Source organism: Bidens hawaiensis, unplaced genomic scaffold (genome assembly GCF_021521415.1).
Source record: "Bidens hawaiensis isolate Kalapana, Puna unplaced genomic scaffold, B.hawaiensis_p1.1 tig00007998_1, whole genome shotgun sequence".
In the NCBI taxonomy this organism is placed as follows: Eukaryota; Viridiplantae; Streptophyta; class Magnoliopsida; order Asterales; family Asteraceae; genus Bidens; species Bidens hawaiensis.
Window position 1 is genome coordinate 1 of NW_027491560.1, and position 26,175 is coordinate 26,175.

The 26,175-nt window shown below is 39.2% G+C and overlaps 2 protein-coding genes across 2 annotated transcripts; one reads left to right on the plus strand and one right to left on the minus strand.

Annotated features, from left to right (window-relative positions):
- Positions 1-16,282: 16,282 nt before the first annotated feature.
- Positions 16,283-16,795, plus strand: LOC143636562 (BON1-associated protein 2-like). The gene has a single exon (XM_077104129.1). It carries the CDS (start codon positions 16,283-16,285, stop codon positions 16,793-16,795), a length of 513 nt encoding a protein of 170 aa, XP_076960244.1.
- A 4,243-nt stretch (positions 16,796-21,038) lies between these two features.
- Positions 21,039-24,043, minus strand: LOC143636564 (E3 ubiquitin-protein ligase At1g63170-like). Its single transcript, XM_077104131.1, has 4 exons — positions 23,440-24,043; positions 23,230-23,362; positions 22,985-23,146; positions 21,039-21,411 (listed from the first exon to the last, which is right to left on the minus strand). Exons 1-4 carry the CDS (start codon positions 24,039-24,041, stop codon positions 21,238-21,240), a joined length of 1,071 nt encoding a protein of 356 aa, XP_076960246.1. The 5' UTR covers positions 24,042-24,043; the 3' UTR covers positions 21,039-21,237.
- Positions 24,044-26,175: the final 2,132 nt, after the last annotated feature.

Consider the following 26,175-nt stretch of genomic DNA (forward strand, 5'->3'; position numbering starts at 1 on the left):
CTTCCTTGTTTGTGATTGTGCGGGTAAGACCGTCACTTGCACTTACAAGGATGGCTAAACTATACCTACATCTGACCTGCGTGTAGGTTTTCCTTAGAACTTTTTTAAGTGTTCATAAGTTAACCTTTTAACGTGGTAGATGGTAAGTTAAGTTTGGCTTCCTTGTTTGTGATTGTGCGGGTAAGACCGTCACTTGCACTTACAAGGATGGCTAAACTATACCTACATCTGACCTGCGTGTAGGTTTTCCTTAGAACTTTTTAACATTTTGGCGTTGTGTTTATGCGGGTATTGCCGCCTTCCACACGCAACTACTTCTTCCCGTAAGGGAAGTTCATAGGTTACAAGCTATCAATACATCATGAAAGGAGAATCATTTCCATTAGAAGTTTTCTTTACAAGTTGGAATTGATCTACATATAACATTTGCGTAATTGAGCTCCATTCCATGTTCTAGGGATGGGAGTGCCATCGAGCCTTTCGAGCCGGTATGCGCCCTTTCCCAGGACTTCTTTGATAACGTATGGCCCTTCCCAAATCGGGGCCAACTTCCCTGGGCGTTGTTGGTTCGAAGCCTCGTTGTTACGCAGTATGTAGTCTCCTTCATTGAAATTGCAGAGTTTTACCCGCGTGTTGTAGTATTTTTGCATTTGTCGTTTGTAGTTTTCTTCACGCACGGCGGCTAAGTCTCTGCGCTCTTCGGTTAGCATAAGGTCTAACCGTCTTTCCGCATCATTGTCTTCTGGTTGGATTAAGACCCTTGGTGAGGGTAGACCGATTTCGACTGGGATCATGGCTTCAGTGCCATAAGTGAGACTGAACGGGGTTTCTCCCGTACTGGTCTTCTTCAGCGTTCTGTTTGCCCAAAGGACGTGTGGGAGCTCGTCCACCCAACCGGATCTATGTTCCAAGAGTCTTCTCTTTATGCCTTCGACGATGCTCTTATTTGCTCTTTCCACCTCACCGTTACCTTGCGGGTGTGCCACTGAGGTAAAGGTGTGGGTGATTTGAAGTTCTTTCAGCCACTGCTGTAGCTTCTTGTCAGCAAAGTTGGTGCCATTATCGCTTACCAAATTCTGTGGAAGCCCAAAACGACAAATAATAAATTCCCAAATGAATTTTTTGATATGCTTTGCGGTTGTTTGGGCTAAAGGTTTCGCTTCTATCCATTTGGTGAAGTAGTCAATGGCTACCACTAGGAACTGAACATTCCCAGCTGCTGTAGGAAATGGGCCTGTCACGTCAATGGCCCACTTCTGAAATGGCCACGAGGAAGTGACAGGAACAAGTTCATTTTTCGGGCGATGCGTGTTGGGTGCGTAAAGCTGGCAAGATCTGCATTTTCTGATGTATGCCAACGCGTCCATATGCATCCCCGGCCAGAAGTATCCCGCGTTGTTTAGCTTGGCTACCACAGCGCGGGGGCCTGCGTGTACTCCACAGATGCCTTCGTGAACCTCCCTTAGGAGGTAGTCAGCATCTTGGTTGTCCACGCATCTTAACAATGGGCCAAGAAAGTTACGTCTGTAAAGGGTGTCATTGACCAGCTGATAATTCAGTGCTTTACAGCGTAGTTTTCTTGCCTGTGACTTTGACTCTGGTAACGTTCCTGCTTCAAGGTATTTTATTATTGGGGTCATCCATGTTTCTGTACCGGTTTGGATGACACAAATTTCCTTGTGCGGGACTGATGGTGTTTCGAGGAGTTCAACGCGGATGTCCTTTCCCAAGTGGGTGAAGGCCAGTGATGCAAGCTTGCTTAACGCATCCGCAGATTTGTTTTCGCTGCGCTTGACGTGTATCACTTTACAATCATTAAAATCGCGCATGATGGCTTTAGCCTGGGCAAGGTACAGGGCCATTGTGTCGTTCACAGCCGTGTACGTCCCGTTTATTTGGTTTGCCACTAGCATGGAATCTACATGGGCTTCCAAATTTTTTACACCCATTTTACGCGCAATCCTCAATCCGGCCAGGAATGCTTCATATTCAGCTTCGTTATTCGTACTTGGAAAATCCAGCCGAATAGCATAAGTATATTCCTGGCCTGCTGGATTTGTTAATTTTAACCCTGCGCCTGAACCCTCGTTACTAGCTGCTCCATCAGTGTAGAGTCGCCAGACCTCATTGATTTCGTGTGCTGGGGAGGGTTGAACCTCCTCCTGACACTCTTTCTCCCGTGAAGCGGGGACTTCTGCAATAAAATCAGCCAGGACCTGGCCTTTAATGGCTGGTCTCGGCTTGTATTGAATCGCATATTCTCCCAATTCAATTGCCCATTTGGCTAGACGTCCCGATAACTCGGGTTTGCCTAGAACATTTGAGAGTTTGAAGTTGGTGAGAATAGTGATTGGGTGACCCTGGAAATATCGTCTCAACCTGCGTGAAGCGTGTATAAGTGCCAAGACTAGTTTTTCCAGGGTAGAGTACCGGGTTTCCGCGTCTGCCAGCACGCGGCTAACATAATAGATTGGCATCTGGATGCCTTTTCGTTCTACAAGCAGGACTGCCCCGGTTGCTCTATCTGTTGCGGAGAGGTATAGGATTGACTCCTCCCCCGCTTGTGGTGCTGTGAGTGTTGGGAGTTCGATCAGGCGTGATCGAATCTCCTGAAAAGCTGCTTCCGCTTCTGGTGTCCAGCGGAAGTGCGTTTTCTTTAAACAATTTCTTAGCGTTGACACAAAAGGGAACGACCTATACGCATGGTTTGCCAAAAAGCGGTTAAGCGCGACTAGTCGTCCATTCAGTGTTTGAGCCTGTTTTATGGTGGTAGGTGATTCCATTTTGACAATGGCTTCGACCTTTTCAGGGTTCGCTCTGAAGCCATCTTTAGTAATAATGACTCCCAAGAACTTCCCTTCTTCCACCCCAAATGAACACTTGCTCGGGTTGAGCTTCATGTTTATCTTTCTGAGCGTGTTGAAAGTTTCGTCAATGTCTTTCAACATCGCCTCTGGCTCGGGGCTTTTGATGACCAAATCATCCATATAGACTTCCAAGTTTCTCCCAATTTGGGCGTGAAACTCTTTGTCCATTAGTCGTTGGTACGTGGACCCCGCGTTCTTAAGTCCGAATGGCATCATTTTATAACAAAATGTGCCATCGGGCGTCCGAAAGGCGGTTTTGTCCTGGTCATCTACAGCCATGTGGATTTGATGGTACCCCTTATACGCATCCAAGAAGCATTTAAGGCGAAATGGTGCCACCGAATCCACCTTGAGATCAATTTCTGGCAACGGATAACAATCTTTGGGGCATGCTTTATTCAAATCTTTGAAATCTATGCACATGCGCCATTGTTTGTTATTCTTCGGTACCATTACGGGATTTGCAACCCATGTTTGATATTTGCTAACGCGCACGATGCCCGCGTCAAGGAGTTCCTTGACTTGGGTTCTGCACGCGTTGGTTTGCTCGGGCCCCATTACTCTGCGCTTTTGTACGATCGGCGTAACGGCCGGATCGCATTTGAGCTTATGCTCTGCCTTACTCCGGGGTACACCAGTCATGTCGGCTGGTGTCCACGCGAAGATGTCTGCGTTTCGCTGCAGTAAGCGCTTGAGTAGGGTGCGTGTTGGATCAACAATTGTCGGGCCAATGGTAACGGCCTGATCGGGATATTTCCCATTGAATGCCCACTTTTCAGGTTCAGTGATGGTTTGTTTGGCCATCTTCGGTTTGGGTTTAGAGGAGACGGATGCGATGCATACCTGGGGAATGCCCGTGATCATCGCTACGCCTTCAGTTGTTGGCCATCCCATCATGCCGTGGACTGAGGATACCACGGCGTTGAATCTTGCCATCCCGTCTCTCCCGAATAGGATGTCATACGTATGATGTGGTTTTTTCATTACAACAAAATCCACATCCTCCGTGCGTGAATAATTCCCATCGGTGAGAGTGACGGGGAAAGATAGGGTGCCCAAGGGAGTGTTCATGCTGCCGTCAAACCCTTCCATTGAAGCGTAGACCGTCTCCAGGCGTTCCTTGTCTTCATCGTCTAGCTTGTCGAAGAACTGCCTGTACATCACTGTCGACGATGCGCCATTGTCAACGAGGGTGCGGGAGGTGATGTAGTGCCCCAGCTGGCTTTTAATGACAATGGGGCCTTCTTTGTTTGGGCCTCCCGGCACTCGCGGGAAGCGCACTTCTGCTTCCTTCCATGCGCATGGTTCGGTCATCGGTCTCTTTCTTCCTCTGACCTTACCATGGACCATGTTGATGCTGATGTCGACGGGCTTTCGTCCGTTACCCCTGTACCTGTTGTCGTTCCTTCCTCCCTTCTTGATAGATGCCACGAGGTGTGCGAGCCTCCCATCCTTGACGAATGTCTCGACGATGTCCCTCAAGGATGTGCACTCCTCAGTGCTATGGCCCTTTGTCCCATGGAAGTCACAAGACTTGCTTTGATCCGCATTGGGTTTCTGTCGGATCGCTGGGGCTTTTGGCCATGGCAGTTTTTCCGTGGCAAATATCTCCGTGACGCTCTTGGTGAGTGGCGTCCAACGGTTTTTTCCGGTTCGAAGGGTGCGTGTTGTCCCTTCCGCCAACCAGAGGGCGAGAGCTTGAGGGGGTGTCAAAGTTTATCCTTGACTGCCAAATACCTTGCCGCCTCTTTTTGTTTAGCCGGGCGGTTCTCACATTGTTCTCCCTTGTCCTCTGTGTGTAGAGGTTTGTATTCTGGGGGAGATCTCTTCCCAGCTGTTTCTCCGTTTCGGCAAAGCGTTTGGCTGCCGTCATTATGGCATCCCATGTGGATGGCATGCCGTCTTTACCTGTCAGAGTGCGGATAAGTTCTGGGTACTCAGCGCCCTGAATGAAAGCGGCGCGAACGAGGTCTTCGCTGATGTTGCCCAGACTCAGCTTCTTGGAGTTGAAGCGGGTGATGAAGTCCAGTAAGGATTCATCCTCTTCTCTCACACAGTTGAGGATCGTCCACTGCTCCTCAGTGTGCTTCCTCTGTTGACTAAACTGTTGACTGAACTTGTTCTGGAAGTCTGCCCAGTCATAAATGTGGTGGACCGGTAAACGGTCGAACCATGCTCTGGCTGCTCCTACCAGAGTCATCTGGAACATGTAGCACCACGTGGGTTCCGTCCAGTTACTGACGGTTGCCCCCGCAATGAACCTGTTCAGATGGTCATCTGGGTCGGATAGACCATCGTATGTGCCAATGTTGGACATTTGTTTGGCACTCCTCGGGGCGATTGCTTCTGCAATGTCCCTTGCAAATTTTGACCTTCCTGCGTTTGTGGCAGTAGGTCTAAAGGCCTTGGAGAAGTCACGCGGGCTTTTTTCCGTGACTGGTTGGAATGCTTCCCCAAAATTCCTTTTTGGCTGGGGATCCGTTTCCTTACGCTTCCCTTTCGCCCTATGGCGAGGGTTCGCGTCGGTGTCGGAGTCTTCCCTCTCGTCGTCTGAGTACTCGTACTCACTACTCATGTTGAGGTGCTGGCGAGTACTACCGAATTCCTCAGCTTGTTGGACTGAACGCAAGCGTTCGTCCAACTCAGCCTGAAATTCTCTTTGACGTGCCTCGGCCCATGCCTTCACTTGATCAAGTGTTTGGCGAGGGGCTCGAGTTCGTTTTTCCAGCTGGGCATCAGTGAATCCCAGTGGAATATTTACTCCACTTGCCCCTACATGAGTGACTGGGGTAGTGTTCGTAAAATGTACTTCACTTGCCCCAGCTTGGGTGGCTGGGGTAGTGTTTGTAAACATTGTGTTGCCGGTGTTTACCCCAGTGGCTGGGGTTGTGGTTACCGGAATTTCTCTAGTCATCTTGGAAGTTTTGAAAAACTGGAGAAAGATGTAGATCTAGCTTCATGCACGGATGGCGCCAATGAAGAAACACTAAGTGACCCCGGGCAGATTATGGGTAATCTGGGGGCTAAGTAATGTTTCCCTCGAAGGTTAGGTCCAGCAGAGTAAGTTGTACTTCAGGGAACCTGCAAAACAGACACCGTGAGCTCGTCACTGAGAAGGGGGGGGGTTCCTCCTTGTGACCACCCTCCGGCGTGAGAATCAGTCTATATTGCTCTTTAAATATAAAAGTATATGAATACTATTAGAGCAATTATCAAGTAAGTTATACGAGATAGTAGATGATCAAATGATAATACCATTTGCTGTCTTTTATAGCCGAAGGTGGGTTTCCAAGGGGTTTAGCCGGCCCAACACGCTACCAACTGTAACCTATGCACGTGCCCTACCTGTGAGTGGTGGATAGGTAGCGGCTGACACAGAGCAGGCGTGCCGTGCACTCTTCGTCTTCTACCAACTGCAGGCTAGGCACGTGGTCTGGCAGGAGTTGGTGGGCAGGCGGCGGCTATTGGTCACAGTGCTGTGGCGTGCTGTCTGCCACGCTGCTGTCAGTGAGCTGTCGCATTCTTGGTCAGATCTTTTGTCTTTACCTCGTCAGGTATCACGCAAAAGATCCTCCATCATACGGACTGGCCCATTTTGGCGGGAGTTTTCCCCCTCCCGCCTTTGCTCATTCTTTCAGGTGACACTGAATATTTGTAAGTGTTAAGCCTTATGCGTGTAGCTATGCTGTGCGGGTAGCCTTCCCTGATGGCTTGTATCCGCAACTGCGGGAACAGGCGGGTTACTTCCATTGGGAGGCTTTTCCCTGCGTATGCAGCTTGCATACTGCGCGTAGGCTTCTCTGAGCATGGTGGGTCCTGCGGGAGTAGATGGTCTTTGCGCAGACATCCCTGTTCAAGGTGAGTCATGCGGGACCAACTGAGCCCTGCTGGGACCTACCTCTTCACATAGCCAAAATGAAGAGAAAAGGAGCGAGAGGGTCTCCTTGTTTGACCCCCCTTTTAAAGTTAAACTCCTGTGTTGGAGAACCACTAACAAGAATTGAAGCTCTTCCCAAGACAAGAATAGAAGAGATCCAATGTCTCCACTTAGAGCTGAAGCCCATTTGACTCATTACAGAGTCCAAATAATCCCAATTAACCGAGTCGAAAGCTTTGTCGAAATCTACTTTGAGCAACATACATTTATTATGGCAACTCTTGACCCAAGATATGACCTCATTAACAATCAGATGGCCATCAAGAATATTCCGTCCCTCAATATAGGCAGATTGTTCAAAGCCAACTAATTGAGGAATAACCTTTTTTAATCTTAGCGCTAACATTTTTGAGATAATTTTTGACATGCAACCGAGGAGTTGCAACCATGATATTAGAGACCTGTTCGCTCAAATTCTTTGACGAACAAAAAGAAGTCATTTTGCAAAACGTCCCAGAAATGTTTAATGAACTTAAAGGTGAAGCCGCCCGGGCCCAGAGACTTATCATTCCCACACGCCCAAACCGCGTCTTTCAATTCGGCCAAAGAAATCGATCTTTCCAACCATGAACTGTCCACAACCGAAAGAGATTTGAAATTGTTGTTAATTAAACGTGGCCTGGGGAAGTGTTTCTCATCAAATTTTTTTTTTTTAAAAGTAAAAGTTTCCTCTTTAATAGCCCGTGGCTCTGTCACCCAAATACCATTGGAAGAGAGACCTTTTAATGTTACTATTGATGAAGCCATGGAAGAACCGAGTGTTTTCATCGCCCTCTACATCCCATTTGGCCTTTGCTTTTTGACGAAGATCAAGCCTCTTGAGTTGATTAATAGTTAAAATTTTACATTTGTAATCAGCCCATACCGTTCTCTCCTCTTCCAAGAAACCCGAAACTTGTGCTCTAACTTCCATATCGTTTATAAGTCTATCAAGCTCGATAACCTCTTTTTCTTTAGTTTTCGATCTCCAAAGTTTAATGTAGTCTTTAAGTTCCTTTAATTTCCTCATAAGAGTTAGCTCCATGTAAGAACAAATATAAATGTAAATTCAAACTTGTACTTTATTTGTATTAATTTTGGTCGTTGATGTACAAAGTTGTCAAACCTTATGAGTTATGACAAAAAGCACGTATTAGATGAATAGACTATAAATGAAAAAGACAACTAGCCAAGTATATTTATGAAAGTGTAAGTTTTATTTGTCAGGGAGAAGTTAAAATGAAAACGTAGACATAAAAACCTCTTAAAAAATCATAAGTAAAAAAACGAAAAAATTTAAATAACCAAAATGTTTCCCCTGTTATTCCGTTCTAAAAAAAAACAAAACAAAACGCAGAAAAGACCAATGCCTAAAAATACACAAACAACAAAATGACAAATAAAAAAAGACACAATATGTCACAAAATATAACACAATACCGAACAAAATATTACACACTGTTGAGTAATATAACACAATATCAAGAAAAAAAGACACAATATCAAGAAAAAAAGACACAATCAATGACGAAAATAAACACAATAACATTTTTTTCTCAACATTGTTTTTTTTTTGGTAAACGAGGAAGACGGTGAAAACATTTTTTGTATCTTTTATATTTTTTGTTTTCTTATTAAATTTTAAGTTATAATTTTTTTTTATTATTAATTTTTCATTTTTTATTTAGGGTTTTATTTTTTTATTTATTTTTCTACAAATTCTTCTCATCCTTCTTATTTTTGCCCACTAATAGACCGATGTAACACCCTGGCTTAAGCGGAAACGCCCGAGTGTGACGTACAGATTGCTCAAACACACGTGGCACTATTAAGTGACCATAATAACATTAATTCATTTAATAAGCCAAGTAACACAAGTTCGAAAGTAACAATACAAGTTCAAACCAAAACATAACCATAACAATAGTTCTTTTATTGAAATACCCTAAGTAATCTAAGTGTCTTCAATACTTCAACCTCTAATCACGGTACCTGTAACATATGTATAAAATATGGTCAGCTATAAATATAGCTGGTGAGTTTCCACAGTTTAAATACGTACATAAAAACCATACAATTCATATACATGTGATAAACGAGCAAGTAAGTCCTTTCCAGTTGGTACAACCAACGTACTTGGATAATCGCGCAAGTAAGGTCCTTTCCAATTGGTAACAACCAACGTACTTGGATAATGAGGCCCTTTTCCACTCGATACAAATGGACCAGAGTGCAAAGGGGGGGCGTATGATCATACTTAATGAGGATTCCCAATCGTGCAAGTAATACAAGTAACACACAAGTCCATATACGAGTTGTAGTTTTTTAATAGAAGAAATAATACTTGAATCTTTATAAGGATACATATGCTACCCCAAAACATTAAAACATTAAAAAGGGGTGGTGAAAAACTCACCTTAGTAGTTGTAGTGAAAAAGGAATAAGAATAACTTGAAGGCGTCAAAGGAAACCGAAGCGGTCAATCCGTACGAACTATAAATAAGAATAAACACGACTTCTAACGGCTATTCTAACGGGATTCTAAAGTTATTTAATTGCACGAATAATTTTTAGAATTTAGTTATTATTTTATAATTTTATTACGAATCCTATGGCTCTTAGATTATTATATTATTATTTATGTTTTAACGGAAATCGGTTATTAATATGGTTTAATTATTTTAACGGCGGGGATACGAATTTTGTATGTTTGAAATACTTGAACTAATGTTTACAAGTCGAAAAAATATAATTTTTGTTTTAACGAGATGATTTTTAATATATTAAAGTTTACGTCGCAATTAATATACGATTTTTGGTTACGGCTTACGAGAATGAAAAACTCGGTTTCTAGTGTAAAATGGTGAGATACATTTTATAGTTAATTTATATAATTTTTATTTAACTTAAAAAAATTTTATAATTTTATTTTGATTTTTAATTGCTTAAAATGATTTATTAGTTATAAATAAATAAACTGTTATTAAATAATATATATAAAAAAACATGACTGACCCGGGTTTCGAACCCGGGTTCGGAGGTTATTAGTTTCATGTTTAACCAACTGAGCTAGGCCTCATATTCGTTAAGATCTTGGTTGTAAATATACATATATAGTATTACAGTTTAATGGTTTTATTTAATATTAATAATAATAATAAACAGATGATCAGAAAAAGAATGAAATAGCGTTTGACCCGGGTTTCGAACCCGGGTCTGTTGGATACATGTTATGTAGTTAACCAGTTGGGCTGTGAGTCATATTCGTTTTACATCTGAAAAACATTAAATATATATAATACTTCAGGTTCATCTTCTTCACATGAAGAACATAAACCCTAATAATTCAATCTCAGTTTCTGTTTCATGTGTGTTTAAATTAGTATATGGTTTTTGTTTATTGGATCAAAACTAATCAAAAACATGTTACAATTACCTCAAAAGGTGTTGATTTGGTGAAGAACAAGAACTCGCCGGAGCCGAAGCTTTGCCGGATTATTACGACTATTGTAGAGAGAATTAGAGGGAAAGAAGGTTATGAAAGAGTTGTAACAAGGCTTAGGTCCCTATTTATACAACTAATCGGAGCGTATACGCGTCAATGCATTAATGTGATTTACCCGGATTTTCCGGCGACGATTACGGGGTGATTTACGGATGTTAAACGCAATTAAATAGTTGGTTAATGTTTTATATTGACGGAGAAACACGTTTACGTATTTATTTGGTTAAAACGACGAAGTTTGGTGGTGTTTGAGTCACCTCCGGCGCCGCTTCCGGCGGCCGGAGGGTGGCCGGAAAAACGGGGGTGGTGGGGGAGGCGGGTAGGGTTTTATTTTAATATAAATTGAATTAAAAATGTTACACTATTAGCCCCTGAAGTTTAAAGAACCTTTAAATGATAATATAATTATCTTTTTTAAGTTAAATAAAGTTTTCAAGTTTACATTTTTTAACCCTAAACTTTATAATTAAATTAAATAGTTTTCGGTTTTACGTGTTTAACCCGTACGGCTTGATTACTTTAAGGCTCGGGAATTTATAAATACTTGAATGACAACGAACATCGAATAATGAATATTAAATGTCGAGAATCACTTTATTAAAATATTTAGTACATCGAAACGACCCAACGGGTCGGGTTTACAAATACGAAAACGAATCGAAAAACTGACGAATGTCACAGCATTCCCTACTTTTGAAAATTCCGTCCCGAAATTAGGTTAAAGAATCCATATCAAACAAATGGGGATACTTAGTTCGCATTTGGTCTTCCCGCTCCCAAGTAAATTCAGCGCCTCGTTTAGATTTCCAGCGAACCTTTACCAAAGGTATACGGCTACGTTTGGTCTCTTTGTCCATGCGGTCCATGATTTCCACCGGCTTCTCAACAAAGTGCATAGATTCATCGATGCGCATTTCGTCAAGTGGTATATGGAGATTTTCCTCAGCTAAGCATTTCTTAAGATTCGACACATGAAACGTCGGGTGAACATTCGCGAGTTCTTGCGGAAGTTCAAGAGTATAGGCCACGCTACCAACACGATTGAGAATTTTGAAAGGTCCAACATATCGAGGAGATAGTTTGCCTTTCTTACCGAAACGAACAACACCCTTCCAAGGAGATACCTTGAGAAGAACACGATCACCAACATTAAACTCGAGAGGTCGTCGACGATTATCCGCATAGCTCTTTTGGCGATTACGAGCGGCTAAGAGATTTTGTCGAATTTGCGCGATTCGATCAGTGGTCTCTTGGACAAGTTCGGGACCGGTGATTTGGCTTTCACCAATCTCATTCCAACAAATCGGAGAACGACACTTACGACCATAGAGTGCTTCGAATGGAGCCATACCGATGCTCGTATGAAAATTGTTATTGTAGGAGAACTCAATCAGATGAAGATGAGAATCCCAGTTTCCACCAAAATCCAAAACACAAGACCTAAGCATATCCTCAAGCGTTTGAATCGTCCGCGCGGATTGCCCATCGGTTAGAGGATGATAGGCGGTGCTAAGGTCCAAACGAGTTCCCAACGCGGTTTGCAAAGATGACCAAAAGTGAGAAGTAAAACGACTATCACGATCAGAAATAATACGCAAGGGTACACCATGACGACACACGATACGTTGGACATAGATCTGAGCGAGTTGATCAACCAAGAATTTTTCATTGATCGGAATGAAGTGCGCGGACTTAGTCAAACGGTCAACAATAACCCAAATTCCATCGTGGCGGTTTCGAGTGGTTGGAAGTTTAAACACGAAATACATGGTCACATCTTCCCATTTCCAAATCGGGATGTGCGGTTGCACGAGTAAACCAGATGGTCGCTGATGCTCGGCCTTAACTTTAGCGCAAGTAAGACACCTTGCGACGTACAATGCAATGTCTTTCTTCATACCTGGCCACCAAAATGTGGACCGTAAGTCGAAATACATCTTATCCGCACCGGGATGAATAGAATATCGCGACTTATGAGCTTCGTCCATGATGAAAGTACGAAGATCGTCACGATTGGGAACCCACAAACGATTAAGGTAATACAACAAACCATTGCGCTTGGTTTCGAGTTGAAGCTCAGCGCCACAAGACATTTCGTCGTGCATATTACTTTCGGTGACAGAGACATGTTGAGCTTCAAAGATTCGGAGTTGGAGATCGATTTGGACGGTCACACTATGAAGCAAGATATATTTGACATGAGTTTTTCGGCTAAGGGCATCGGCTACAACATTCGCTTTACCGGGGTGGTAGCGAATTTCGCAGTCGTAATCACTAAGTAATTCGGCCCATCGACGTTGCCGCATGTTTAAATCCTTTTGGTCAAAAATGTGTTGAAGACTCTTGTGGTCGGTGAATACCACACATTTTGTGCTATAAAGGTAATGTCTCCAAATTTTTAACGCAAAAACCACAGCACCAAGCTCGAGATCATGCGTCGTGTAATTTCTTTCATGAACTTTGAGTTGCCGTGAAGCGTAGGCGATGACTTTACCTCGTTGCATAAGGACACAACCGAGGCCTTGGTTAGAAGCCTCGCAATAAACAACAAAGTCCTCGTTGCCCTCGGGGAGAGCAAGGATCGGCGCATCGCAAAGCATACGTTTGAGAGTTTGGAATGCTTCATCTTGCTTTGGCCCCCACACGAAAGGCTTATCTTTGTGAGTCAAAGCGGTTAGGGGCAAAGCGATCTTGGAAAAATTAAGGATGAAGCGACGATAATAACCCGCGAGACCAAGAAACGAGCGAACTTCAGTAGGAGAGATTGGAGTCTTCCAATTCTTGATGGCTTCGACCTTGGTGGGGTCAACGTGAATTCCTTTTTCGTTTACTATGTACCCCAAGAACGGAATTTCGCTCAACCAGAATTCACACTTCGAGAACTTCGCGTAAAGTTGTTCCTTCCTCAAGAGATCAAGAATGGAATGAAGGTGCTTTGTATGCTCAGTTTTGGACTTAGAATATATAAGGATATCATCAATAAAGACAATCACGAATTTGTCTAAGTATGGCTTGCACACGCGGTTCATGAGGTCCATGAATACAGCGGGTGCATTGGTTAACCCAAAGGGCATAACCCTAAACTCATAATGTTCGTATCGAGTCCGAAAGGCGGTCTTGGTTAACCCAAAGGGCATAACCCTAAACTCAGAATGAAATAGCGTTTGACCCGGGTTTCGAACCCGGGTCTGTTGGATACATGTTATGTAGTTAACCAGTTGGGCTGTGAGTCATATTCGTTTTACATTTGAAAAACATTAAATATATATAATACTTCAGGTTCATCTTCTTCACATGAAGAACATAAACCCTAATAATTCAATCTCAGTTTCTGTTTCATGTGTGTTTAAATTAGTATATGGTTTTTGTTTATTGGATCAAAACTAATCAAAAACATGTTACAATTACCTCAAAAGGTGTTGATTTGGTGAAGAACAAGAACTCGCCGGAGCCGAAGCTTTGCCGGATTATTACGACTATTGTAGAGAGAATTAGAGGGAAAGAAGGTTATGAAAGAGTTGTAACAAGGCTTAGGTCCCTATTTATACAACTAATCGGAGCGTATACGCGTCAATGCATTAATGTGATTTACCCAGATTTTCCGGCGACGATTACGGGGTGATTTACGGATGTTAAACGCAATTAAATAGTTGGTTAATGTTTTATATTGACGGAGAAACACGTTTACGTATTTATTTGGTTAAAACGACGAAGTTTGGTGGTGTTTGAGTCACCTCCGGCGCCGCTTCCGGCGGCCGGAGGGTGGCCGGAAAAACGGGGGTGGTGGGGGAGGCGGGTAGGGTTTTATTTTAATATAAATTGAATTAAAAATGTTACACTATTAGCCCCTGAAGTTTAAAGAACCTTTAAATTATAATATAAATATCTTTTTTAAGTTAAATAAAGTTTTCAAGTTTACATTTTTTAACCCTAAACTTTATAATTAAATTAAATAGTTTTCGGTTTTACGTGTTTAACCCGTACGGCTTGATTACTTTAAGGCTTGGGAATTTATAAATACTTGAATGACAACGAACATCGAATAATGAATATTAAATGTCGATAATCACTTTATTGAAATATTTAGTACATCGAAACGACCCAACGGGTCGGGTTTACAAATACGAAAACGAATCGAAAAACTGACGAATGTCACAACCGACGCTTATCTTCAAATGATAAAATAAGTGCTTTAGATATATAGTTTTTTTTCTTTATTTTCAAAGATACATAGTTTAAAAGTTATATGTAGTGAAAAAATAAAGAAAATTGCATAAGTTGTGCTTTCTTTTGTTGGTTTCCTCTTGACTACTAATTTTAAACCAAAAATTATATACTTATTGTTTATATATCTTTGCATAAGTTGCACTCGTGTCGCTTTTGGGTGGATATTGACAATGAAGCATTTGAGCTAAACCTTATGCAAAGGTTGTTAGTTCGAACCCTGAGCCCACCCTGGTTTTCGTCCCACCGTGTGCTACGCAGAGGGTTTTGCTCTTGTGGTGGCACAACGACTTAGCAGTCGGCGGTATGGTTTTTCAGGGGAACGCCCATTATTTGGATATAGGTATGAAATTCAAATTACGAGAATAAAAATTTAATATGGATAAATCGAAAAAAATGAATTTGATAAAAAAAAAAGAGTTCAATATAGCTTGATTTGCTATATATTAAAAATTATGAAACCAAATTAATTGTAACTTTTCTATACATTATGACTTACCAAATATGAAAAATTACATCTCTTACTATAACACCATTTTCATTAAATAAATGATAAAAGAAAAGAAAAATACGATTGGTTGGATTCATTTCTCGCATTTCTCGCAATAAGAAATATTTCTTAAATGAACCTAATCCTCTGTGTGTGTGTGTGTGTGTATAGGGAAAGTATATAATGAAAACCCACTTGAGTTGTGAAAACCCTTTGTAACATTGTTTTTTTTTTTTGTTTTTTTTCACACGTAATATATGTTGTAACATTTAATACAAAACATCGAAAACAAAAAAAAAATTGTTTTGCTATGTTTTAACATTTATTTACTAATTTTTATATATGTTTTCAAGAGAGAGAAAAAGTTATATTTATATTTACATTTTTTATTCACTTTAATTATGGACCACAAAATTTAAACTTTAATTAAAAACATGTGATTGAGAATGAGTTTCTAAAGTTTTCACAACTCAAGTGGGTTTTTATTTTAACCTTACCATATATATATATATATATAAACGAAACCTTTAAAAGCTCTTTGGTTGCTCCATATATTATCTCAAGCCACCAAATTGCTTTGTTTGTAAATGGAGGTTTCTCTTACATTTGACCCGAATTCACGGGTATGGTCTCACCAAACCCATTTAGCCTTTAAACGGGTCATAACATTTCATTAAATAAAATTAATCTTACCAAATATTTGATATGAAAATCCTATAAAATAGGGATATACTAAAAATTAACATTCGATTTAAAAAAAGAAGATATTGTATATAATTAATAAACAGTTTTATAGAAAAAAAAAATAAGCGGGTTATGAGTCTCACCAAATCCAAATAGCTTTTAAATCAGATATAACATTATATTTATTTGTGATACTCTTTTATCATCAAAACCGAAATTATATTATTAACTTTCTTACTATAAATAAAATTAAAATCCAAAAATTTATAAATAATATTAACGAATAATATAAAACAACCCCGTAAAATGTCTAGCTACTTTTTCATACGGGTTAATCCAATGAGAAAAGGTATGCTTTTATATTTAGTGTGGAAATTAGGAAGCAACATGGAAACTAATCAAATATCCATAAGTATTGAAACATTCATCCACTAACAAGGAAGCTACTCCCACACTCTCCCGGCACCTCCCTGGAACCACCACCACCACTCCCACCGTCCTCATCTCCACCACATACATACATATATATACACACCCGCACACGCACACACACATCTCTTCCTCCATCTCTGACCAACAATATATTAACTTCACCAATGGAGATCACCATAATATCAGCTCAAGGTCTCAAAAACTCATCACTCTTCTCTCAACACATCAAACCCTTCATCACCCTCACCACCACCCCACCACCCTCCTCCTGCCACGTGTACACCACCACGGTGGACCATGAAGGCGGTGTCAATCCCACATGGGGTGACAAGTTTGATCTTTCCAATATTATTGATGCTAGCTTCTTCTACAATAAAAGCTCCTACATTTATTTGCAATTGTACACCAATAGGTTCTTGTTGGGTCCTAGGTTACTAGGGTGGTGTGGGATCCCGGCGGGTGATATTGTCGATGGGTTTTCGCCCGTTGGGACGGCGAGGACGCTGAGTTATAGGTTGAGGAAGAGAGATGGGTCAAGGGGGCATGGTGTTGTCAATGTGGTGGTCAAGTTGGAGAGTTCAATTTTTCAAAGACAAAGGCGAGTGAATCCCAATGTGCCAGAGATGAGGTTTGGACGGGTGGCCGTCGGGATTCCAGTGAGGTCTCCGGTTTGGTGATCAAGGGAGTTTGATATATAGCTAGTGTAATATTAAGATATATATGATAGTCTATGTTATGATTATATTTTTGGTTTGTTTTGATAGTATTTATATTATATATACTAGCTAGAGAGAGTGACTAATGCCACAGTCTATGTGGCATCAGCGGATTTAAGGGAAATGGGCGTACCCCGTTGTAAGCCTAAAGTTCAGATGGGAGGCCTGAGACTGCAAACGGCCAAGCGGACGGCTAAGGTGGAACCATTCTCTCACAAACAATATTACATGTATATATTTTTAATATGGTTTGTGGTGGTTTGTTGTTACTTGTTGTAGACAAAAATTATTGTTTCTTAGGTTTGTTTGGAATCTGATGTGAAGCCAGCGTTACGGTTTTTTTATGATTATTGTTGTGGGTGTCCTGAACATTGCTTTTGAATGAAATATAAGTTTGTTATAGTTATGTGAATTTATGTATGATATTTAGGGAGTGTAGATTGTATATTTTAATAGAAAAATAAATAGATTAATTAATCAAACGTTTCAGCAATTGTGTATGTTTGGTTACATAGGTATTTGTCTCTTGAGGTCGATTTTCACAAATGATTATTTTCTTCAAATTCAAAATTGTCATATAAATTGATTAAAATTAGAAGCACCACTTCACATTATCACATATGTTTCAATTTCAAAAGTGCATTAATATTTAAGCTAATAAAAGTTAAAAGCCCCTTTGGTGATAAGAGGGAGAGTCTTATCTAGAATGTCTTGTCCAAATCTTAATATGTGTTATACTCTATACAGTAAATCTTGGTGGTATATTATTTCAACGATATTGATCGATAATTTAACGATATTGACCGATATTTCACCGATATATCATCGATATTTCTGATATCAGGGTTTTAATTCTTAATTTTCAACTTTTAGTGTTTATGTTGGTGTTTTGAATGAGTTCCTACTTACTACAATTGTTAGTGTTTTGCAAGTTGTAAAAGGATAATTTGTTAATAGTAGGAGAGTATACTGAATTGTTAGTGTTAAAGTGTTATATATATAAATTTTGCATAATATTAAAATTACGAATATCTCACCGCGATAATCGATATCTCAAATATCGGTACTCGACCAATATCCGATATTTTTCTGCATTAACTGCTTAGGTTATATTTATATTTGTAAAACACGTTTTTAAAGGTGGTGACTTGGTCTTCGAATCCAACTGTGTTTGATGGTTCCGTGTCGTTATAAAATTAATATCAATGGGTTAGTTTCAAACCAACAAAATCCATTTACAATTACCACTTGCCAAAAAAAAAGTATGTAAGAATTAATGCTAAAAATTAACATTTTGATAATCAAGTGAACCGCCATTAAAGAAAAACTTAATAGACTTGTATTATTGTATAGTCGTATTAAATAATGTACTGTTTTCATAGCACTACGATAAATGCTAATTAATATACTTGTTCATCGACTTCCTGTTAAAACCACACATGATTGTATAGTTAATGAAAAAGGTTGGTTACTACTTACTAGTTTAATGATAATGTGGGCATCATGCATACAACTTTCTTTTTCGGACAATAATGTTACTGGTGTAATGATGTTGACTTTTTAAGGAAACTTTATATTGTATGATCAAACAAAATATCCTCGTAAGTTTTTCTATGTTTATCAATTATATATTAAGTTATTAACTAGATTAATGGACTGATTAAGGAAATATATTAAGATAAGATTAAAGATATATGTAAAATGACAAGACAATATTGTGGAATATTTGAAGAACAAGACAAACCACCGTCTTTAGTCCTCAAATGTTCCACACTCACGACCCCACTTTACAAGCCACATCTAAAATGGATATCATAATACTTTAAACTAATTTAATCCTGTGGTAATTATTATGCTTTCTGTTATGAAGTAGCATTTGCAGTCTAAAAATTTAACCACCTTTGTAATATAACATTTCTAGTAGTTAATGTACACAAATTTCTTTTGTATAAAGAGATTTTTTGAAATTTCATTAGTAGTGATCAGAAGCATTATCCGAATGCCTTAGCATTCATTTTTTTATGTAGCATATATAATATGTACGTAATAATAAATGATACTATATATATTACTATGATAACAATCTACATATATATATATATATATATATATATATATATATATATATATATATATATTCACTTGACTTGGTCAGAACACCTTGAAGATCATGCATGTGGGATATATTTTAGCACTAAATATAAAGCTTTAAGCAAAAGTCAAGAAAAGGACATGCTTTGAGCTAGGAAACTAACTTTTCTTTTCCATCTAGCATTCATTTAACTAATAATATATACTAAAAAAAGAAACCCCAATATTATTCATCAAAGTTATCATATGAAAGATGTCAGAAATGCTAAATCTCATTTTAATTATTAATTCCAAATCACAAGTGTTTTACTCAAGAACAAATACATAAATGAACAGATACAACTATCAATAAGAATTCAGAAACTCAAATTGACTATATATTATGTCCTAAAAACATAGACAACAAGAAATAACAAAGAACAAGCAAGAATCATCACTCAAACGAAACCATAGATAAACAAATCTAAACGATGATCTTAAGAACCCTCCAAAGAGACAAACGGGAATGTCACACCCTGAGAACTATGAAGATCCAAATCAGCAATTAATTCTCAATCGTTAGGTCTTAATATTATCTCGAAAGCATGAGATTTTAAAGACTTATGACTAAAAATGAGCGGTCTTATGTCTTAACACATCCATCCCATATAATTCCAAACTTAGCAGATTATCTTTTATGTAGTTCAAACTGATAGGCCCAACATCCTTTTATCTCTGGCCCGGCTAGCTAATTGATTTGCTAGCCTTACTTTTAGCCCATATGAATGGCCCGATCTTTTATTTAAGCAAGCCCATTCCACCTAATTGTAGTTCACTCAATGCAGAGGGGCACAAATTGGGTATTTTTTAGGAATCGGAACCAGGTAGAAACCAGCTCCAGATATGGTCAACAAAAGTAAAAACCGGGTCAGGTAGTCGGGTATTTGACCGGACTTTGATCAGGAGGGGGGGGGGGGGGTTCCAGGTATGGTCGGATCAAGTTTTGATTTGGTAAAGATGGAAACGATTCCGGATACAGATCCGGGAAGAAATCCAATACCAGGTCGGATCCGAACCAGGTATTTTGTGCACCTCTAACTCAGTGAATCTCATCTTTCCAATTAATTTGCACACTTCCCGTTTTGTTGTTGCATTATTTAATCTAATGAAAATGATGAAGTTAGCCTAATGCAATTAAAAAAAGCCTATGAGATTAAAGAAGTAAATTAATTAACATCATCAATTCATTTACTTTTCAGTTTTCACTCATTCAATAAATCATTTACATACGAACTAATTTAATTGTAACATGGATTTAGAAATTACAATAGTAATCAACTGATCAGAAACTTCTAACTTCAAATACTTGCACCATGCTTGGGATCTTAAGACTAGGGAGTTGAGGGGGGACGCGAATCCGATCTATTAAGTTGAAAAACAAAAATGCGCGCTTTCTTTAACTTTTAATATGCCATTCCACCGATTTATTTTACAATCGCGATTAGCCCATGTTAAAAGCCTAATATTCTGTTTTTTCTTAAAATTGTTATTAGGGTACCTAAATTTTTTGGCCCCAAGCCCTTGCTTTACCTACTGGTCCAAGTCCGGCCCTGACTCGGATCGTATTAATACAAATCCTTTTTTTTTTCATTTTCTCTTACTATAAAAAGAAAAAAAACACATTAATAAAAGTTTATAATGACAACGATGCGTTTATACATATTTAGTTGGTAATTAAGCGTATATAATATCACCGATCAAATATCAAATATAACTCCGCAAATTCCATACTTTTTTATTTATTTAAATTCATTTACTATATTCAATATATTCAGTTTCAAGCTCGAATTTAAACGAGGCAGCTTGGCTTGGCTCGCCTCGGCTCGAGCTCGAAGTTAAATGAGCCTCACATCGAGCCACAAGCCGACCCGAGCCGAGCTTGGGTCGAATCTAGGTTACAAAACTGAGCTAGCTTGGCTCAGCTTGTTACAAATCAAGTTTTTTTAGCTAGTTTTATTCAAGCGAGCTACGAGCCTGAGCTTTGAGGCACTTTTGAACAGCCTGACGATGAAATAATATGGTCTTAAAAAACTCGATAATGCAACCATACCTTCATGAAACAGCGGTATTTTGAAAATTCAATCTGCTATAACGAGAAAACATACACAAACCGATGCATACGACTTTAACAGGAGTGTTTCACTTAGCTTACGGTTTCTCATGACTCATGATTTACGAACCCAAAAAAATAAATCTAACACGCGACAAACCGAATTTAATAAAAACACACGAGAACTAAGAGCGGTTTGATACAAGTAACACTAAAGATCTTACTAGGCGTCCTCAGAGCCATGAGTGCGGTTCTTGACAATGTTGTACTTGCATAGAGGGCATGTGGCATTGATGAAGAGCCACTTGTCGATGCAGCTGCAATGAAAATGGTGAGAACATGGAAGCTCGCGTAGCTCGGCTTCGTCGTCATAGGCTGAGAGGCATATGCAACACTCCTACATGTTTACGGTTTACCATTAATATTGTATGTTAAGCTATTACTAAAGCGGGTAATCTTGACCCGTTTACTTATAAATGAGTCAACTATCTAAAAAAATGACTCGTTTCAGCATGAACCAGTTTTGACCCATTTCACAATCCATTCACTAGCCCATCTTAAGAGGCTAGTTAAAAGTTAAAACGAGCAAAAATAACACTTATATTTGTTTCTAATAATAAATAAACTGATTTTTTAGCATTCACATTAGTTTATTTTAGGTCAAACTACACCGGTTGGAAACAAACCACGCATTTTTTTTATTTCGATTTTAGCAATCAAACATAAAAATTAGGCTCAAAATGAAAACTAACTTAAAACTAATCACCAAATTTAACAACGAATCTCACATCATATGCGGTATGCAATGCAAAGAAAGCTTATGTAAAAGAATAAAAAGTAAATTCATTAGCAAGTTTGAAAATGGTATTTAGAAAAAATGTTTTCAGAATAATCACTAGATGCACACCAGATACATGAGACTACGGGTGGCAAATGTGACCCATTGGGTTGAATGGGTTGTAATAAAATGTATATAATGGGTCAAACTAAAAAAAGAAAAGGATTGAAATGGGTCAAAACGGGTTGACATTTCTTGAGTTTTTATTAATGGACCGAGAAAAACGGAGGAAACTTTTTAGTTTTTTTACTTTTTTAGTTTTTGATTTATATTTCGAGTTATGATTTTTTAATTATTTTTTTTGAATTTTTTAATGAGGGGTTTTTGAAATAGGTCAAAATGGGTTGAGATTTCAGAAACCCCTCATTAAAAAATTTTAAAAAAATAATTAAAAAATCATAACTCGAAATATAAATCAAAACCTAAAAAAGTAAAAAAAACTAAAAAGTTTCCTCCGTTTTTCTCGTTCCAAAAAAAAAATTCGAGAAATGTCAACCCTTTTTGACCCGTTTCAATCATTTTCTTTTTTAGTTTGACCCATTATATACATTTTATTACAACCCATTCAACCCAGTGGGTGGCATTTGCCACCCCTACATGAGACACACATATACACTAAAATGACAAATAAGATGCCGCGTCATCAATTCTTAGAGAATAAGCGAAAAATACCTGTTGCTAGTGGAATAAGTCATTTGTTGCTACAACAAATGTAGGGTTAAACAAGCCATTAAATAGCAACTTGCTTTCACTTTTATCCCGAGATGGTAATATACATTTTTATTGCTAATATGGTACATAATCTTTCACTTGGATGTGTTATTAAATCATTATTCACATAGTTTTTTTGCTACCAAATTAATTTGACAAGTGACAATGTCTTTTTTTTGTTAATGTGGCTTTTATTATTGCTAACAAGGCCACAAATTTATTAAATTGTACCAATACCATCTTAGTACAAAAGCGAAAACAGGCTGCCATTGTATGACTTTTACACTAAAATGCAAATTAGTTCAATTTCATGTCGTTTGCACCTTATTTGACTAAACCGATCTGGCCAACGTTTCGAACCTAACAATATCTAATTTGTAAGTTAGTGCATACGCGCAAGAGAGATAGAGAAAAATCTTACAGCGTCTTCGGGCGACAGAACATGCTCAACGGGTGAGTCGGTCCCACACCCGATCATTACTCCACCACACATCCCTTGTATCTCATCATCCGTCTTTCCACCGTTGTCACGCCTAAACGTGAACTTCGGCAACAGCTCAATATCCTCTTTACTTGCTCCTTCCTAATTATTTAGCAAATTCAAACACGTCACACGCGTAACAACAACTAACATATAACAAAGAAACAATAAACAAAGTTCCTTACCTGATCAGCCACGGCATACAAGACAGCAATTATACACGGAAGACAACAACAAACCGATATACCAATAACACACGCGAGCGCCACACAAAACACAACAAAAAACACATCAAATGCTAAGAATATCACACAAAGCCTGCATTGTTTTAAAAACCATGTAATCAGTAATCGATTGAATTTAAATCTATTTATAGCAAATGTTAATTAACCGACCAATAAAGCTTCGGCGAATTCTGAGCCATCACTTGCCCACCCGCCGAAATCCAATAAAACCCGAGAATCCACCACACGAACGAAAACATAGTATTCGCAGACTCCAAATACTTCGCCACGCCACCACTTTCACTATTCGTCAAATTCGCCAACGTCACATACCGACTATTCCCCCCCTGACCCTCACCCGAACCACCATCCCACCGCCTATTCTTATACTCACTCCACACACAAACCATATGCACAACACACTGAACCGCATACCCGACAATCCACACCCTTAGCCACGCGGCCGGGGACTCGTCCCGGCTCAATACCAAAACGACAACCGCGACGAAAACAAACGCCAAATTCCAAACAAGGTCAAGTATCACCACGGGTTTCGAATACGCCCAATCGGTTTGTCTCTCCTCCAGCTGCTCAGCTGCAGTTTCCCTCACCAGCATCGACGGCTCACGCATCATCCTCCGGCTGCTGGCTCGGCGCAGAAACCGAGCCGCGTCGCGTAAGCTTTGGCGCCGGAGTGATCTCCGGCCACGGTCATCGTCGTACAGCAACGGCGTGGTTACCGGGATGCTGCCGGAAGGTACTGGAGCCAACATAATTAATAATTAATTAACAATTTAACAAATTAATAATAAGACAAGACCAAACCCTAATGGTTTAATGAATTAAAAACATGGGATCTTGATTAATTGGATTCGAAAATTACGATGTTGGGAGTTTGACTAAAGACTGTTGTTGTGTTTGGAACAGAGGGTGGGGCCTACCGGAAAACAAGAAGAACTGATTTTGCGGGTAATAACAAGTGAAGTGATTGGATTGTGTGTACTTTTGATGCGTGTGTCCCGTGTGTAACTTAAGGGCCCTGCTATATGCATCATAATGGGCCACTTTGAAAAGTTTAATGGAGAGAGAAAGAGAAATAAGATTGTCAGCTTTCCTCTTTTTCATAATTTTGTGTCAGTCTTAACTTTTATTTTATTTTTTTGGTCAAACAAGATATGATCAGCTTTTTTATCTTTGAAAACTTCAATTTAACTTTCCAAATCACTTTCTCCCTTGATCAGATACAAACCTTAGAAAACACCATTTGTATTGAAAAGAAAAATACAGTTAGAAAGTTAACATTAATTCTATATCACTAAAACTTGATCATCTACGTATTATAAATAAGAATACTTCAATCAAAAACTTAATCAAAACTTGATATTCCAAATCAGTAAACAAATACAAGTTAATAAGTTAATAAGGTAATAATATTTAATTCAAAGCCACCATCCACCACCACACACCACCATCCCCTGCCAGTGCCATCTACCACCATCCCCTACCGTCCGTCGCCATCCACTACCATCCACCACCGCCATCCACCACCATCCACCACAGATCTAAAAATACAAGTAAAAAAAGTTATTCATTTCTTTTATAAACATCACACATTTATTTCTTTTATATTTGAGTTTCTAATAATTATGTTTTTTTTATTTGAATAGATGTCGACTTTTTATGAAAATGATTCAATGGGATATGATGAAATTATTATGACTACACCACAATTTGCTACTAATCAGGTACAATATCCATTAAAAAACATAGTTTATGACACCATCTATTGTTGTTATATTATTAACTTTTATTTTTATTGTTGTTATATTATTAACTTTTATTACTAGTATTATTATTATTTTAATATTTTAATACTAGTATTATTATTATTATTATTAATTTGTAGGTGTTCCGGTCTCGTGAAGATTTGGTGGAATGGGTACAAAAGTTGGGATACTCACTTGGTGTTGTCGTCGTCACAAAAAGGTCGAATAAAAGACCTTGTGGTTTCGTCTTCAAGGTTGTACTCATATGTGATCGTGGCGGAAAATACAGAGTTCAGGAATCAAGCAAGGCGTCCGGCACAAAAAAGGAATACTCGGGAACCTCGTGTCCAAAGGAATACTCGTGGACGACCGAGTTTGAAGAAAACGCAACAAAAAAGGCATGACGATCCCGTTCGTCAACAGTCTTGCAGATTTACAACTGATAAACCTCCCCTTCAGCGAACCGACTCCCATATGCCTCCGAGGCATAGTTCATATGTGCAACCCGTAGAACGTGATTATGCCCAAGAGCTTACAAGGCACAATTCATTAAGGGACCATGACAATTCTCCCGGTTACAACAGTGGATGGGGGAACTACGAAACACTTGGTTTTTACGGGAACTATGATGATCATCCAACTTACAATAGTGCATACGTGAATACTGGTGAACAAACGTATTTTGGAAGCACTTCAAGTGTAATAGATGATTTATTCGGGTTTAACCAGAATACTGCTGAACAGACGTATTTCACCAACACTGCAAGGGTAACAGAATATGATTTCATGGGGTTGAGCCAGCATAGTGTTACATGTCAAAAATCAATAGACTATCGCACTTATATTGGTGAAATTCCAGAAATATTTCAACCGTATGTGGAGGATATAGAAAACGTCGACGGTGATGGAAATTGTGGGTTTCGGGCTACAGCTGTTGCTCTCGGGTACCACCAAAATGATTGGGCATCAATCCGAAGGTCCCTAATTGAGGAGATGGTGCAGTATGAACAACTTTACAGACTCGCTTTCAACGACAAAAACAATACGGTGGACGAATACAATGCTGTGTTCTCATCCTTGAACTGGTTTGGTAAAGGTTTTGCACCAACACAATACTGGATGATTATGCCAGAGACGGGGT